This window comes from Varroa jacobsoni, unplaced genomic scaffold (genome assembly GCF_002532875.2).
Source record: "Varroa jacobsoni isolate VJ856 unplaced genomic scaffold, vjacob_1.0 scaffold_1283, whole genome shotgun sequence".
NCBI classification, from domain to species: domain Eukaryota; kingdom Metazoa; phylum Arthropoda; class Arachnida; order Mesostigmata; family Varroidae; genus Varroa; species Varroa jacobsoni.
In genome coordinates this window covers 87,798-106,122 of record NW_019214185.1, presented here as the reverse complement: position 1 = coordinate 106,122, position 18,325 = coordinate 87,798, and the positions used below count along the sequence as shown (strand labels likewise).

At 41.9% G+C, this 18,325-nt stretch overlaps 3 protein-coding genes across 9 annotated transcripts in view; 1 reads left to right on the top strand and 2 right to left on the bottom strand.

The window, feature by feature from the left end:
* LOC111268433 (uncharacterized) overlaps positions 1 to 2,697 on the bottom strand; it is a 90,743-nt gene extending 88,046 nt beyond the window's left edge. Inside the window, exon 1 of one of the 2 annotated variants that reach the window (XR_002685219.2) lies at positions 1,941 to 2,069. Coding sequence is in view for 1 of the 2 variants with exons in the window: in XM_022847418.2 (XP_022703153.1) it covers positions 1,941 to 2,050 (110 nt within the window). In the remaining variant the exon portion in view is untranslated. Of the gene's footprint in view, positions 1 to 1,940 lie in introns of both variants that reach the window. The other variant, XM_022847418.2, reaches the window with a different exon arrangement.
* A 1,025-nt stretch (positions 2,698 to 3,722) lies between these two features.
* On the top strand, positions 3,723 to 18,144 carry Taf5 (TATA-box binding protein associated factor 5). Its single transcript, XM_022847409.2, has 9 exons — positions 3,723 to 3,735; positions 7,049 to 7,518; positions 7,641 to 8,024; positions 12,253 to 12,533; positions 12,797 to 13,133; positions 13,258 to 13,543; positions 13,789 to 14,020; positions 14,409 to 14,626; positions 14,871 to 18,144. Exons 1-9 carry the CDS (start codon positions 3,723 to 3,725, stop codon positions 15,398 to 15,400), a joined length of 2,751 nt encoding a protein of 916 aa, XP_022703144.1. The 3' UTR covers positions 15,401 to 18,144.
* LOC111268431 (mitochondrial ornithine transporter 1) lies at positions 8,338 to 11,750 on the bottom strand. Of its 6 annotated transcripts, XM_022847413.2 has the most exons (5): positions 11,508 to 11,750; positions 10,565 to 10,964; positions 9,803 to 10,196; positions 8,981 to 9,518; positions 8,338 to 8,891 (listed from the first exon to the last, which is right to left on the bottom strand). In XM_022847413.2, exons 3-5 carry the CDS (start codon positions 9,947 to 9,949, stop codon positions 8,641 to 8,643), a joined length of 936 nt encoding a protein of 311 aa, XP_022703148.1. In that variant the 5' UTR covers positions 9,950 to 10,196; positions 10,565 to 10,964; positions 11,508 to 11,750; the 3' UTR covers positions 8,338 to 8,640. The 6 variants fall into 6 exon arrangements, with proteins under 6 accessions (XP_022703148.1, XP_022703147.1, XP_022703149.1 ...); XM_022847412.2 differs by having other exon boundaries at positions 9,803 to 10,964; XM_022847414.2 differs by lacking the exon at positions 10,565 to 10,964.
* Positions 18,145 to 18,325: the final 181 nt, after the last annotated feature.

The following is an 18,325-nucleotide window of genomic DNA, read 5'->3' as shown; positions in this document are numbered from 1 at the left end:
AGAGAGAGAGAGAGAGAGAGAGAGAGAGAGAGAGAGAGAGAGAGAGAGGATAGTCTGATGCTGTAAGGTCTGGGCTCGACCGCGGACGCATGAAAGCTTCCTAACTACGTTCTCAGTTTTTACCCGCTAGGTAAACGAGAATACGCTTTCTCTGTTCACCAATTGCGGTCGATTTTTTTTATTGACTTGATGTAATCCTGCCAGTTGTTCACAGTAGAATTTCCAATCAATCATTTTGCCAGCCAGTGACAACTCCGTCCAATAATACTAACAAACAGCATCACCTTCTTTGGCGTCAGTCTTGGATTTGTCCCCGATTTTAAACCACATTTTAATGCTTGTTCATACATTGTTGTATGTGATTTATTTCTCGTCATCTTATAATCAGTTTTGCAAAGTAATTGTTTATAGTTTCATAAATAAAACGACGGTTAAAAAAATTACGTTACGTCAACTCGTGTGGTACCAAAACATCGTTTTTTGTAGCTGTCCTTTAAACGGCTCAAAAAAAGGGTGCTCCCGTAACATTCGAAGTAAAATGTATACAACATATACGTTTTTCTCTTTCGAAGCAGCGACAGGTCTCCTCTTTCCTTGCGTATCCGACAGCGCGTGTCGGCCCTCTCCGTTTTCAGGCCACTCGAACTCGGCATAGGAGTTCACTCTACCCGCTGCGAGACAAGTAATTGATTTCAAGTTTTTCGGATGTTAGCCAGAAACACTAAATATGCTCTGGATTTTTAGCTTATCCAGCATTTTTCGTTCACCCCACAAAATTGAAACGCTTCCCCGTCTTTCCTACAGCGGCAAAAAGTCAAAAATTAACAGGCCATCTAGTTTCCTCTGGAAGGTGGTGGTCGTACGGTACATTCCTGAAGCCATCCAATGTAGTCGTTCCTCACGCGCGCGAGTCGAACCACACTCAGGTCAGCATGCACGTCCCTTACAGGTATTCTTGCGATTTTCGTATCATTGGGTCAGTCAAGCAGTCGCGATCCTTACCTAGGCGCTCAAATTCTTCGACTCTCTTCTCTAGTCGGACTCCACGACCCTCATTTCGACAATGCTGTCCAGTAATCTAGCCAATCGACAAGTCGGCCATACCATTGCTACTACTAAAATGATGCACACTGACTTAGCTTTGTCGTTGGCTGGCAAGGACGACCGCTACAACCGCTTATCCATATGTAGACGTGTATTTATTCATATATCTATATTATAATTATTAATCCAGCACAATATATACATACGGATATATAAATGCACGTTTTTTGCATTTTATAGCTACATGACCGCTATCTTCTAACGCTTTCGCAGCCTCTCTCGTTTGAAGGTCTTAATCGACATGAATCATTGCTTTCCCTTCTAGACTAAGTTAATTTTTATTTACCCTTCTTCATCAATTTATGTTCTTCTCTTTAGCCTTTTTCTGTGTTATCCATTAGCCTTCTCAATGAACTAACATCATTTTTACATTATATCTATCTAGCCTGTAGGACTCACATTAGCAGCTGGAAATTGCGGAACTGTTGCCAATACTTCCAAAATTAGGCGAACATAATGGCCGTAAAGTTTACTCCTGCCATGCAAAGCTTATTTGGGTCTTCAATTGAAACTTAAAATTAGAGCGTTCTCAACTCAAGATGCTTGAGAAAATAGAGAGAGGTTTTTAACAGAATGTTTGTTATAAGACAAACTATGGTACGTAACTTGATTAAATGCACACTTAAAAAAAATCAAGTGAGAAATTGGTGACGTATGTTCACTGGTACTTATTAGTATGATTATTAACAATAGTTTGTTATAGCCTATTTTTATTCTAACTAATGCGCCACATTTGAACTGTAATAAACGTCTCAAATTGTTATTGCCACAATTCATAGAGTCTTATTAAGAATTAAATATATAGTACGACATGCTCTGATAATAACCATTCGAACCTTTTCGTGACGAGTTTTCTTCTAGGCGGACTAAACTGAAGCACCTCACTATCGCTGTTCGATTCGGACAGAGAAAGCGCCAAAAGTGTACATGCCTCCCCGCGTTGCATAATCGTTCTCGTAGCGCTTGCTTAGGACCGGAGGAGTCCTCAGAGTGAGGTATTTGTCAGATGACGCGCGGAGAAAACTTTAGCGTAATAGAGGCTTAAGCTACAAACAGCATTTGTTTGACGAAGACACCAATAACAATGACATTAGTATCAACTAACATCAATAACAATACACCAACATCCTAAATCGACGGGTTCACAAAGCACAATCCACCCGATGAACATCAATGTGCTTCGTCTCCCACTTCGCTATACCGCTAACGATAGACACGACACACACTAACTGACACAATAGCAACTTTTGTCGCTATAATATATTTGATTAAATTTTGACGGAATCCTCCAGAGCGTTGGCACTTAGCCGACGAAAAGGACGTCATTGGCAGGTCGATTTGTTCATCAATAACTTTTCCTTAGGAGTGTTTATGAAGTGTCGAACATTTCATTCAACAGGCGTTATTATCTTTTTTCAACTTCTACAGAGCACCACTGCTCCTAAACAGCTGATTAAAAATTAAGTACAAGTGGCGCCGCCTGGCAGAACCCACCGGCGACGGATGTATCAGTAGAATGAGTCTTTCCACATGTTTCTACTCTTCCGTCGATGTGTTTGTTTGGCTAATCCCTATCTCAATGTGGGCAAGCGTATCGTGGTGAGCGCGACTTTGCGTCGCTGGTAACTATGAATCAGCCAGTCAGCTTGCTTTTCTTTCATAGGCCAGGCGTCTTTAGAAGGCTTATGGAAGTTCTCTTTGCCATATTATTATAATTTCTTTTTACTAATTCAGATTCGTCGCGTAGTATATATCACTGCCATTTTAATCGGTAGTATAAAATTGGATTAATACAGCTTTTTAGAGATATAACTGCGGTCTCCATTTTTTAAAACGTGTGATTCCTTTTTTGTTATTTTTCCGTGTTATTGTTTTTGTCGTTTGAGCTGTTCAATATAGTTGCCACACAGCATTTGCTCATTTTATATTATTTAACCACGCACAATTACTGGTACTCCACCAAGTAGAAAAACCTTGTGATCGTCAAACGTATTAAATACACTTCTACGATTGGGTATACTGCTATGATGCCGTAAACCCTCGCGCATCAATCTACACTGCATATAAAGAAGGGGGTCTCGGTTAACGATTTCGTGTAATTATATCTCACCTGAATATAATCCAATATTAACCAATCGTATATATTTATATTTCACCAATCCAAACAAAGTATTTTCGAACATAATTATTCGAGGCTACTTGTTACTGCTCATATACGTTCAACTTTGATGCATTGTCAAAGAACGCTATCGTGAATGAGCGCGCTAACCGGCAGGCAGTCTCTCAATTGACTGCCAGTTTTCTGTCAATGTGTATTAGTCTAGTGGTGAGAGTAACTTAGCCTATGCTTGTCGAGCTTGTTGGTTTATCTATCCCCAGTGCCCTCTCCCGCCAAGCTACTGTCGCCCTGTCCTCTCAACTTATTTGAATTTGGCGCGCCTTCGCACGCTACCGGCGACGTGTGCGCCCTCTATCAGGCAAGATCACAGCAGCAGCCATGGAATAAACAAACTGGCCAGTTGTTCGAATGGTGTTTTGTCCGTAATTCTTGACGCGTTTTTTTGGCATTTTCGTTTCTATATTTTGTGTTGGCGCCGCCGAGCCTTCTCCCGGGCGCCATGTCGACCGAAGGTGAGTTTCGCCTGTGGGCGAGATGCTCGATTCAACGATTCCGACGCCTTTATCATTCAGATGTGATCGATTTTACCCACAACGAAACCGAGAAACATTAGCCCCGCAGGAATCGACATTTCGACAATTTTTAGCCAAAAGTGGCACCCGTGGAAGTTCACAGCGGTCTCCACGACCTGGAAAGCGACCAATGAGCACGTATGCAGGTGGCACGTTGTCGACATACCGCGTGCATTGATAGCGCATCCGTTCTGGCGCCACAACTGGCTTCTCATTGTGTGTCTGATGTACGTCTATGGGTGTCTGTATACGAGCTCGTTTTGACCCATTTGCCTGGTCGTTCGCTACTAGTTTCATAGCGGGCCGGCTCCGGTCTTGTCGTGATCAAAGTGCTAGGCTAGCTAAACGCTAGTCTTCTCAATAGTTCGCCATGACCAAAATACCAGGAAGCAACCTCGGTAAAAATAGGATCTAGTTGTGTCTGTGGTAATATATAAATCGTTCAGACTGATCTCATCGGTCATCAGTTTGTCCCTATTCAGAGTGCATTGAGATATATCTATTATATAATAGTTCGTAAGGCATTTACATAGATATCACAGCGCTGTCCTCCGAATGATGTTTCGTACCTTTTCGATCACTCAAACGACACAAAAGAAACATTGCATCGCAGCACCGTGGTATATTTAAATAACATGTACTTACGTATATACTATGTTATCATATGAGGCTACCTTGTCGTAATGGTACGAATCTCGTTAGTCGCTTCCCACTTCACGCCTGAAGCCCGCCCTCTCCATTTTGTAATAGACACAATGAGTCTCGTACGGCTTTACTGCTTGCGGTGTGTGTGTGTGTCAACGGCGGCGGGGTAAGTGTAGGCCATGTTAACGTTTTAACGCTGGTCGTTCATGCTGTCACGTCGGATTGGTTCGTGTTATAGCCTTAGCAGGGGGTGGGAACGATATATCCGAATCATAATATAAGGACTAGTTATAGAGCTATAATGACAAAGCTCCCTATTGCTGATGACCTGCTGTAAAGATACTGAGCGAAGTGTGCTAGCGCCAATGATGAAAATCTGTGCTTCTGTCATTTTTCTGGTTGAATGGAGTAGTTTGTGCTGAATTAGTGATTGTGAACAGTGAATGTGGTTCCACCGTTTTGCGCCTGTTTTGTCGGTCATTGTGCGTTTGTGTATCGAAAACACAAGAAGAAAAAAAGGTAGTACAAAAAGAAGCTTAACAGCTTAAAGTGTGCGACGAGTTCCGCGCTACCTTTATATAAACGAAGGGGGCCCCCAGCCAAAGAGCTTGGAGGGCACATGCAATACGAAGGACGTATATCGTTGTTTTTGTTCAATATCCAAATATGTGTCAGCATTAGCGTTACTGACAAAACAAGCAATCTCGAGAGCGTTCACCGCACTTGATGAGTAGCTCTGAGTTGAAACTATGACGATTACGGGAATAATAATAGTATGTTTTGTGCTTAATGCCATCACATCTGCACAACATGGTGTCTGGTAGAGCGGGTTGAACACACGGCACATTTCTTTAACTCAAGCGTATAATATCAATTCACTCGATGTCAACTGCATCTATCGTCTTTCTAAATATTCTCGCCCGAAGTAAATGTGCCTACATCTATGTGTACTCTATCATTTCGTAAATGTGTGTATTTCATTAATTGCGTCTTAGTAATTACGTGCTGTTACTACTGGCTGGCATCCGCACACAAGTATCTATCAGCAGTGCATTAGCGCGCTACCTTGGTAACTAAACTTGTCGGCCGTCCTTCTGTTGTTACTTGTAAGCAGGTAATAGAACTATGGACCAACAACGATTATACAGCCTCGAATTTTTATGATAAAGGGAGGAAGGTAAGTCTCTGACGGAGACAGTATGGGGAACTTTGGCAATATCAGCTGCAGTAACGCACAGGTTGACGCACACATGCACAATGTCACTATTACTGTGCAGTGTGCAGGACACTGGCAAAAAACAAAGACAATCGTTTCTTAATGACATTGTTACCATTAAGCATGTAATGAAAAGCGACACTGTCGTCACGTTAAAGCGACGTGCTTGTCTTGTCGCTTGACCGGCTTGTTTCTGCCTTCTGATGACCCGGCGCCTACTGCAAACACGCCCGTTTATGTCTGAGTACGTGCCTATATATGAATGTATGCTATCCACGTTTCTAAACAGTCGTATATCATTGCGACGGATCAGTGGATCGACAAACGGTGCAATCGGTTGAGAGCGCAGTTGAAAAACGTAGCTCCAGTATGCGCCGAGTGTATCTTTGGTTGTCAAACAGATACAGAACAAAAGAAAGGTGGCAGTCGGTCGCCATGTTCGTGAAAGAAAAGAACGAAAGACTCTGCCGTCAAGTGTGCAGCCACTTCCACTAACCGTTTTCCTGGCGTACTTAGTGCGCTTCTCTGTCTGACTTAATGACGAAGCGGGGTAGATCAGACCAGACGTAATGAGCGGTATAGTTTACCACATTATACTTGTTGCTGGAGATTGTCGTCTTATAAACTCCATTTAGATTTCACTTCTTGATCTAAGGGGCATCCTCAACCTGCTCTGCTTAATCTCGACTTGCCTCTTGTGCATATGGCAGTGTTCTTTGTCCAGGTGAACTTTTTTTCAAGTGTAACAAGGAATGATCGTATCGTATCATTTCATGTGTGCGAGATTTGAAAAACTGTGCAGTGTTCTGACGTTAACTTCTCATTTCGTTACTTAATTTAGCAAGCACCCACATCATTGGTCTGCGTTTAAGCAAAATCTATAGATAATTCATACAGGAGCGAGACATTATATGGAATCAGTTATTAAGTTATATATAGATAGGCCGTTTGTTTGAGCTATATGGCTTTTATCGAAGATCATTTATACCATGCGGTTATAACTTCGTTTTTGTATATTAGCCAAACGGTCGTGAAACAAGCGCAGCTGAAAGTGCACTGGTATGCACTGTAAATGTTATAACTTCTTCTTTCTTTCGTTCTTTAACTTTAAAAGTTATTGTAGCAAAAATGCGTGAATTAATATACTGTGTAGTGTTAGTGTATATAGCACGATATAAGGTATTGTTACACTGTTCTTGAAAAATCGGGTTAGTTTGTAATCAGATATACTTAACTATCATCAAATTTCTTCTTCTTCCTTTTTTTCAACATTAAGCTCCATGTACTCATTTTCCTAGCTACTTATTTTTTCCTCTTTATTAATCCATCCTCGCTTTTACGTAATCTTTGCTTTAACCTGTCTCTGCACTTATTTTCGTTGACTTCCTTTAGGCGCTCCGGTCGCTGACGATGCCGTCAGCACGTCTCCAGCATGTGGGGAGGGAACAGCACGAGATGGCTACCACACAGGCAACATAAGCAGAGCAGTCAGTAATAATAGTTACACAACAAATGCGCAACAGCAACAACCTACAACCACAGCAACGGCAGCAACGACACTTGCGACCGCAAATGTTAGCTCCACTGGAGGCGGCCTCTCAAACGGTCACTCCTCTGGTGGAAGCCCTCATGACTCCGTTAGCGAAGGTTCACCCGAATCATCGGGTTCTCAAGCTCTTCAGTCGAGTGACCCGTCTCTACCCAATGGGGAAGCAAAATCTGGGCAGTCAACAGTTGCTGGCAACGGTGGTGCAGGCAGTGAAGGCCGTCCAACTGGTTCGATCGCTGCCGAGACTCATGTCAAAACCGAATCACCTGATACTCTTGCGTCGAGTGAAGCTATGCATAGCCTCGTCGATACTGTGATCAAACAAGAGTGCTTACGGCGGTTAAGTGGCGACAATAACGGTGGGGCATCACTTGTTTCGGCGGTTGTAGAGAATGGTACAACGTTAAGCAACATCAATGGGCCATGTACAGTTAGACCAAAGTTAGAAGAAAATCAGAAGGAAATTCAATTGACAGAAAGCACTGCATCACGCAGACGCCGACGAATGGTGATGTCCCTGAACTATCGGGTCAAAAAATAAAGACATCGGGGACCTCGTCAATAGCAGCCACAACAATAGTCTCAGCGTCAACAACGGTGCCAACACCAACAACGTCAATAGCCATCATATCGAGCAGCGCGGAAACTGAAAAGGCAAAGACAACAACCAATGCAGGCACGCCCACGAAATCATCAAATGAGGCAGTTGTGGTTAATGGGGAGAAACAGCCTTTACATGGCAAGCAGATAGGTAAAGAGGCAAGCGATCAGCTCTCACTGCAGGCAGTTCTCGAGTACCTACGGAAACACAACTTACAGGTAGGTCATCATTTTCCCCTATTGAATTTATGAATAACTGTACGATCACAAGTAAGGAAGTTGTATATTAAAAGAAGTTACAACAGATGACTAGATTAGTACTTTCGTCGATCTTAGATTTGGATAGTCGTGCATGTTTACTACATGTAGGTTGAAATCTTCGGTAACACGTAAGATTTTGCGCTAAACTGTTCAGGTCTCTGCTAGCAAATAGTTTTATAATGATAATAATTATTATATATTATTTTTTTGAGAAAAACTAATCGGGTTGATTTTCGGCGAATGCTTCTTCATAAAAAAATGTTGCGCTTCGTACTACGTATTGTTTTTATTATAGAGTATTTGGCCGAACAATGTTGTGCTTTTTTGATTTAACAGTTCATCGCTAAAATGTAACATTTTCAAATGAAATTCATGTTCTATTTTTGCCATTATATAATAATATAGAATACAGAAGTTATCAATACTATTGGCCCTTGGCCATCCATCATTAGGTAATGAATAATGCTTTTCTAATGATTTTAAGTAATTGCGTTGCGCGTGTGACGAACCCATGTTTTTTGTATCACCAAACGTTTTGTGTGTCAGGTGAGATATAGGGTAGGCCTCGTTATCTCTAGCGATCTAAAAATACAGAATTTAGGGTTTTGCGGGTATATTCGTACGCAAGAAAGAGTGCGCCCGTAGAAGGGAAAGTCCTTAAGACGGTAGGAATTAGACCATTGTATAAAGCCAACAGTCCTTCCCGGTGAATAAGGTTTTTCATTACCCCGAACGCGCCTAGTTTCGCCTCGTGAGAGATTTGCATGCGTGATTTAATCACATCCGCGGGAAAGATCGATACCCACAAACATGTACCACCGACACCTGGAATTATTTACATAAATTAGTGATGTCATCATAGTGCCCTCTTAGTGTTTCTATCTAATTTATGTACTAGTGGTTCTATGCCGTACCTCCTGCAATGATGGTTTTCACTGGTCCAATGTCATCTTTTGTTTCGCCTTTTGGCGCTAAAAATGTCCTCGTTAGCTCATAACCTCCAAAGAAAAAAAAATAACCGGGCATTTCTCTAGCGAACGTTGGCGTAAGTCCTACGAAGAATCCTGGTAGGCCGTCTTGATGCCAGATGTTTTTTGTTAGCTGAAAGGCTGAAATTCCCGTAGTCTGACTCGATTCTCGCATAGCTTGAAGACGACATTTAACCAATTCGGTTGGACATAATGTAACCGAGGAAAAAAAAGCAGCGAAGAAACCTGCGGAGGCATTCTCCAGCGGAGAAAGGTCTGTCGCTTTAGGCTTGTTGACAATCTTTTGTACGAACTGCTGACACACTCCGTAGGCACAAAAAAGTACAGAATTTTCTGCCACATTTGCAACTAGAGCAGGCAGAGTGCCAGCATATAGACCACGAAACACGCCATCTTGTTGTAGCGTCTTAGCGAAACATTGGATTGTTGACGGGTACAGTTTCGGAAATGCTTGCATCTTCACCTAAAAGCGGAAACCAAAAAAAGCCAAAGAATTCGAACCAGTCTGATGAGAGGTAGACATGGCTTATGTAAATAAAAAAAGACCTGGCGGTACCTATCGGAAGTGAAAAAAAGAATATCAACAAATGGCTTACTTGCAGAACATGTGAATTTGTTTCCGTGTTATTATTCGTAGTTCTTGCCAGTATATACGTCAATATATACTGGCTGGCTTTAGCCCGAAACAAAGATTTGTTCCAGAAGCAGTCCAAACGGCCTTCGTCGGTAATCCGCTTAACTACTTGCCTTGACCGTGTCCAGTGGTTGTCCGACGAGCACGTTAGCTGTCCCACCTGCTGTGCCTGCTACCAGGTCGATTGCGGCTGAAACCACTTGGTAGTAGGGACTAAGAGTGTTGCCATTGGGAGGGTCTGATGGCGTAGGGTGTGCCATGAGAACTTACCACAAAGATTACAACCACGAAGGGTGGGGTTATATGGAAACGTAGACGGCGGATTTATCCAAGTACTCGGACACTGGTCTCGTAAGTTAAGGTTTGAGACAATCCTCAGATCGTTAGTGGTACGCACGTTCTTTTTTTGTTGACTAGCGATTTGTAATGCTCCTAACGCGACGAATCTGGTTAATGTTCTGGATTGTACACGCAATACCGTCGGTGATCCTTCACGGCTTAATAACGCTTGAAATGATAGCAATAGTTCAAAATATTTGGGCACATGTAATCTGTGACGTTTTTGGTAGGTTAAATTGATCAGTTATAAGTTGACGTAGTTGCTAAAAGAGAAGGCACTTTATTGATTGAAACTGATCAAAAAGCCCACACTTGTAAATGCTCGATCAAGAACCCCATAAATCATCCAGAGAGATCACACATACACACAAAACTGAATTCGTCGGAAAACCAGTTATCTCCGTTCGCTTCTCTTTACAATTTTGACTCGTGTTTTTCCGCTTATGCGCTTAATATCAGCTTATTTCTAGGTTTATCAGTGTTAGAACTAGGGCTTAATCTAACATAACACATATGATTGCTCCAGAGAGATTCACCATCGGTACTTCAAAGCATGTTGCTTTTCTCGCCACGTGCACAATGTAGTCTTTCGTGGTAAGCTTCGCGTTCGAGCTGGTTTAGTCCCAAAAGCAAGGTTATCCATTGTCCCGTGCTCCGTACGTTCTTTTCTACCCGTTAACGTTGCTTGTATGTGTGTAGCTTGTTTCACTCTCCGTAACGGCAATATTTCGTTATTACGACCGATCCTGTCGTGTTTGTGCTAGAACGCAAAAGCGTTGGCAGCCGTCGCTGCTTTTTATACGACTAGAGAGATAATGGTGTAGGGTTATCCGAATGCGCATACTCTCTTCGCACTCATCCAGCTTTGCCTTGCTTTTGAAAAAAAGAGCCCTACCCGTCGTTATCGTCGATTTTGGCTTCGTTAAACAGTGAACTCTGAGCGGTAAAGGGAAAGCGAAAGAAAAACAGGACGATAAGTGATAATACATAATGCCAAAAGTGGTACTGCCCATTTTGTGTAAGGCAAAATATGGAGTGAAAGGAAAACAGCTATAGAGTTAAATATGCAACAGATTGAATTGATTCCAATAGGCCTCATCTCGAGTAATTTTGGCGACGGATGACGGGCAACAAACTGATAAACAATGTTAAGGCAATATAAAATGAAGATATTTTTACCGGGATTGCGTGTATACAACGGCCCCAGCTTGATCGAAAGGACAAGGTGGATTGATGAGTAATGCTTTTCAGCATACATGATTAGTTTTCCATTATTTGGCATTTTGTAAGTCTATGAATACAATTACAACACTAATAATCTGAAAGGATTCACTCATTTGTCTCATAGGTAAACGTCTATGCTGTATGTGATTGAAAACTTAATTAGACATTACACTGTTGAATCATGTCATAGCGAAGCACCGCAATTTTTTCAAACCGTATATAGAGAAGTCTACAGAGCTAACTATCCATACTTACATCTAAGAAAAGATTGGGTTCAAGTTAAGGCACCTCATTATGTGTATTGTAAACATATTACTTAGGAGAACACGCCACAGTATGTAAAAGTACTGTTTTTGTTGATATTAGTATTGATGGATGTTACCTTTCGTCTTTCGTTTAAACGACTATATATACGTGTATAATGTAATCTATAAATCGAGCTGATCTTTGTGCTTCATAAATAATGTTTGACCGCCTTTAGGTGTTCCAGTAGGTTTCGTTCCATCACAGGACATTCGAATGTTGTGAATGGTGCTTGTGATCTCAGGCTGTCTGTTTATGATTTCAGATTGGTTGCCTGGTTGGCCATAAGGTGGTTGGCGGAAATTTTAAACCTGCTCTAAAACTAATCCAAACTTGTATCGGCTTATTAAAGTATTAACTGCTCGTCACTGATACCATTATTATTATGTGCTCTTTTGTAATAGTCGTATATACAAATCACCTAATATATTTTAAGAAACTTGGCCCGTAAAAGTTCTTGGTTTAACAAGTGGGCTAGGCTTGAAAGATTCCAGTACGTTACAATAGATAAGAGTTGACACGTCCACAAGGTCATTGTTCCATTACTTTTTACTTATATTACATTTCCAAACAGAGTAGGACAATGATTCAGGCTTTTTGTTCAGCTAAACTACAATAAATATGCAGTGAGGAGGAATTTTGGTCTAATTCTATTTGACATTTATTTTTGGTGCATATATATTTTTCAAATATGTAGGAAACAGAAAAAATTTTAAAACGTGAGTCAAAGGTGTCTGGGGGCGTAGCAGAAAGTGAACGCGATGAAGGCACTGCGGGGGGATTAAGTGGTCGTGCAGGCGCAGAAGGCGACCCTGATGCTGTCGAAGGATCATATGCGGCGTTGCGTTCGTTTGTTGAGACGTCGCTGGACTCGTACCGGCATGAACTGGCGGCTATTCTTTACCCGTGCTTCGTGCACATGTACCTTGAACTTGTCCATAACGGACACCGCAAACAGGCGGACGCCTTTATTGAGAGGTATGAACCTATAATTTTCTAAATCACCGCAAAGACTAAAAATGCATGTATACAAATTTGATGCGTTAGTAAGAAGTTAGTTAATGAAGTGATGCCGAAAAAACATTGATTTTTACAGATAAATTGAGCTATTCAATCCGTGCTTGACGTTTGACTACCTTGCTCCAGCAGCTTTTATTTCTTTCGCAGCACCTTTCAAGTACTATCCTGACGAAATCCATAGAACAGATCTATATCTAGCAATTGTGATGATGTCTGTACAGGTTCGGCCCCTTGCAAGAGGAGTACTTCCAGGAAGATATTCGACAACTGATGTTCGTACATCGAAAAGACCAAATGGCTGAATCACAATTGATGCAAAATTTCCGATCTGGTCAGTACACGGTACGCATGTATCGAGACACATACAATGCACTCAAACGTTTCCTTCAGGATAAGAAAAATGCAGCAATTCAGAACATCGTTCAGGAAAACATCTATGTAGATGTCTACGAAGGCATTGCTAGGAGCCGACAACAGGTCGACGCGGTTAGTGGAAGTACCATGGGCGAAGCCAGTAAGCAGCTGAACAAGGCCAAGGTTTACTATGGCCTTCCAAAGGTAAGTTTATTTATGAAACTTATCTTAGCCATTACATAACCGCCCTGCAATTCAAGTTATGGGTGCGTACGGTACAGTATAGATCGAAGGCTAACCCAAATAAATCTTTTTTTATCCAACTTAGGAGCCAACAATTATCGTTGAAGAAGAAGATGATGCCGGGGGCGAGGATGGTGACGGGAAGCCGAAAAAAAAGAAAGCAAAGAAAGACTCAGGCTTGTCAAAAAAGACGCGAGCTGATCCAAACGCACCTCCATCGAATCGGATACCACTTCCTGAGCTGCGCGACGCCGACAAACTCGACCGATTAAATGCGTTGAAGGAAGCAGCCAAGAGAATACGACTGGGTGCAGGAAATTTGCCTAGCATCTGCTTCTACACGCTCATCAATAGCCACCTACAAGCTACCGGTTAGTTGGGGTTATTGTGAATGTAAGAAAGTGTTCTATGGAAGCTGAAGTTTTTTAAAACTCAGTTTATGAATTTACAGTTTAGCTAGTATATCACAAATGAGAGGAAGCGTAATATTTCTGTCGACAACTCATGGTCATGTCTAGATATCCTTTATCTAGATTGTCTTGGTATCGAGCCTATTTTTCTGTCTGATACTATTTTTCTTACCTGTCGTCTATTTTTATTGTTCAACTATTTCCAGCGGTGGAAATCAACGACGAAGCGACCATGATGGGCATTGGCCTTCAAGATAGCAGAATAAAAGTGTTCTCAGTAACCCCCGTTAAACTAAAGGCAATGAAGAGCGCAGGAGAATTAGAAACAATTGATCGCGAAGCAGACGACGTCCTGTACCGAATGATGGATGAAAGAAGCTCAGCTGATTCCAAAGTATTGGTTGGACATCAGGGACCCGTTACCTCTCTTAGCTTTAGGTAGGGCTAAAAATTTGCATTTAATTATAGATAAATCAACGAGAAATGGCATACATAAAGGAATGCAAAATTTGAACACGAAATAGAAATACTCAACAGATGCCAGAACTTTCAGTACGATGCCTCTCCTGATGCTTGTCTGTACTAACAGCCGCGTTATTGTTAGCCGCGTTACAAGTGATTACTAATATTATATGATTACCTATTCGGATTTACTTACTTGCTGTAACGTGATGCAACTATAATTGATCCTTTGAAATCGACTTTAACATAGTTTTTTTTTTTCGTTAACATTTTATTTTTATTTTATTATATTTATTATATTTATTTTATTAACATTTTCATGTTAACATAACATGAAAATTTTCATTCCGTCTTTGATTCTCAGTCCAGATAAACAGTTCCTCTTGTCTGGTTCGGAAGACGGTACGATTCGATTGTGGTCTCTGCTGACTTGGAGCAACGTTGTATCATACAAAGGTCATGTGTTTCCTGTTTGGGCAGTTCAGTTTGCTCCTGTTGGCTACTACTTCGTGTCATGTGGGCACGATCGGACGGCGCGATTATGGGCCACAGACTCGTATCAACCTTTACGAGTGTTTGCGGGTAAGTTGTGCAAAGGGCAGAGAGCCCTTCGCCATACACGAAACTGGCAGCTTAGAACTACTGCTTCGCCTTATATGGGATGTTGTTCTAGATGGTCTATTTGGTCACACATGGTTCATGGTAATTATTTTGGTTTGTGTATATTGTAATATGAGGCAGTCGCGTACTATGATCCGCAAACCATAGAAACTCATATACATTAATGAGTTTGACACTAATCGGAGTTTCTAATTTTTTTCAATAGGTCATTATGCGGATGTGGATTGTGTGCAATTTCATCCCAATTCCAACTACGTAGCGACAGGCTCTACGGATCGTTCTGTTCGGCTATGGGATGTGTTAAGCGGCGCCTGTGTCCGACATATGACGGGTCATAAGTCAACAATCTATGCGTTGGCCTTTTCCTCCTGCGGTCGCTTTCTATGCTCGGCTGGTGGTGGGGGTCGTATTCTCGTCTGGGATGTGGCCACTGCTCACCTACTTGCCGATCTCTGGAGCCACACGGACACGATACATCGGCTGACATTCTCCCGAGAGGGCACCATACTGACGTCGGGCGGAATGGACTGCGCCGTCAAGCTTTGGGATTTTACGAAACTAATGAGCGAATTTGATCTCGACGAGGTAGCATCCAACTCGCCGAATGTCCGGGTTGCAACGGACGGTGCCCATGACGGTCTCCTACTATCCACTTACCCCACTAAGAGCACGTCGGTTTTGGCTCTGCACTTCACGAGAAGAAACGTGTTGATGGCGGCCGGCTCGCCCGTTTGACGGATCACTGCTCGAATGGCGTCTTTTTGATGAAGACCCCACACAGCCAATATGCCGATACAACACGCCCGTGATACATTCTGCCGGCGATATAATTTTGATGAACGGTTGGCTCCACCATGGTGAAATGTAACGACTTCATGGGGCTTATTTGGAATGTTTTTCAACGGGTCCCGTATGATGTAGATGCGCATGTACAGTTAGTCCTCGTAGTCGTGCACTCGTGTTTCTCACGAGAGGAGTACCACCTACAATCCAATCACAGGCCGCTGTTTGTACAGAAAATTCGAAAATGGAAAGATAGAAAGAGAAAAATAAGAGCCGTTAAGCCAACTCTGGCAGGGCAGTACGGCGAATATGTCGACGAACACTGTCGAAGGTCCAAGTAGCTAGCAGGATTCTCCTCGGATCTTGCGAGGAATGATTTTTAGATGCTTGTGAATCCGACCCTATGTCCTTGAAATAGCTGACGACACTGTAAAGCACTGAAATGAAGTGAAACATGCAAACATTTCGTTTTTGTCGAGTGACGTCTTTAGAGGACAAGCGCGGCCAAGTCAGGAAAAGCATAACAATAAGGTGGCGATTAGGAACATAAAGGAGGGCAAAAAGAAGTTGAAGTAGGCGATGGAGGGCCAACTAGATAGAGATAACACTAAGGAATGCAAGCGAAAAATGGAACATGAAACGATATAATGCATGGAAGACACTAGTTTTACTATATATATATATATATATATATATATATATATATAGATGCGTGTGTGTGTGTGTGGGGGTGTGTATTGTAAATTATTAAGAGTTGATGAAGAGAGGGATATTAGCAACACCGGTTGGCGTGTGCACGCTCTGATCCGCTCTGGTGCGTGTGTATGTGTGTGTGTCATATATATGGGAGAGCAAAATAACAGAAAGAGAAGCCACGGAGCAGAAAAGCTAAAGCACTAATTGACGTGGACATGTGTGTGTGTGTGCCTCTGTAGAAATGTCGAAAATGCACGACCACCACTGCTAAATTGCAAAACAGCGAAATCCTGAGAATCATAAAAACATTGATCCATGAAGGCGTTAGCGAGTCAGTCCTGCGTCCAGAGGAGAATAGATACAGCTGTGACGAGTCAACAAGAGAAAGATAGCAACAGAACTGAGTAAACCGTGGACATTACGAACACGGGGAAAAAACCGAAAAGAAGTAGGACGCTCGTCTTCAGAGTTCTGCAGCCTGTCCGCCGCATTCGTTGGCCGAAGTTGTATGCGGTTTTGTGTGAATGCGCGCTTAGTTGTATAGTATAATGATAGTTGTTTTGTGAATGGCTTCCTGCGATAAGTGTCTGTTTCTGTGAGACATCTAGGGCAAATTGCTGGTGGCTCGCGAATAGCCGAAGCGTTGGACAGCTGTACTTTGTCTCTGCTGCCTCTATATTATAATGATTATTATTAACATGTCGGCATATATGGCTAATATGTGCTGTATGCGCAGTGTGCAACTGTGCATCCCCAGCTGGAGTAGCGCTCGAATATGTTAACGCCCGGCTAACGACCCGTTCAGATCTCGCCCAGTTGAACCGAACAGAGGGGCTCAGGCCCATGCGTTTTTGCGCTGCTCCATCACCCTCTTGTATATTTGTATATGATGAATGATATAAAAGAAAACAAATAACAATCTACTATCAATGTATGTCACCGAGCTAGTTATAATAATAATAATTATTATTATTAGATCATTACAATGATGCTTCACTGAAAGGAAAAGAGTCCGTACCGTAGTTAGTCGTATCTGGAGCGGCATGTGACATCTACGGGCGACACACATTGGCTATGGACAAAATCAAATGGTTATGACGATGCCACTGGAAAAATAAAAACATGTGGGAGGGGGGTTTACAAACACAGTTTATCAGTTTATCGCGGCAAAGCAAAAAAGCAAACATCAACAAGGCATGTTAACAAGCAGTTGCGTTAATCGTCACTAATTGCAAGCGAATGATGACGTGGACACCAGTGAATCAACCATAGAGTAACTATTACCTCTATTCACTAGGTTCACCGCGAGTGACATATGAATTATTATTAATAGCAATTGTTGAATTGTTGCTGCTGCTGCCACAGCTGTCGTAGCAGCAAAATAGGGAATGATAGAAGACGAAAATGAGGTCGGTCTGGTCAGCTGGCTAGGCTGTAGTAATTAAAACAAAACAGTTCATTGCATAACTGGCTTTTCGTATGCTATCTCCTATGTCATGTAGATGTATTACTATGTTGGTCGTTTCACTATTGGTATTGGCTAGACATTCATCAATGCGTCCATCATCTGTTAGTGGAACAACCCCAAAATGATTTTTCGTTCACTCACGTTTTTCACTTGAGCGTAGTTATTACCTCGTGTAATTTATATTTGCATTGTCATTGTGATGGTCCTAAAATCATCTACTAAAAGTCTACCGATGCCGTATTGTTACGAGATATGTAATGTTATTTTTTAGGCTAGTTAATGGTCGCCGAAAATGACTCTAAAAGTTTCGCTCAAGTTCAGGTAGTACTTGTATATGCTGCTAGCAACATGTTCTGCTAAATTTTGAAATTATATCCAAAATATGGCGTGGGACGTAACGAATTGTTATTTATTTCTGCGTTGGATTTGAGCTGCCTTTCATAAGGAGTTATTAATCATTTTTTCAGAAATCGTTCCACACACTATAGCGGTTGTGTAAGAATAAATACAGCCTCCCCAGTGAGACTCAGAATGACTGATTGTTTGCGTACGTTGAATGCATCCGATAAGTCTCCTTCCCTCTAAATTAAGTAATCCGTTTTATCTTTCTTAATCAACTCGCTTACGATGCACTGTCACGAAGGACTATCAGCATTAGAGTAATTACTATCATCATTTATTCATAGATCACAAATTCGTGAAGCTATGTGCAG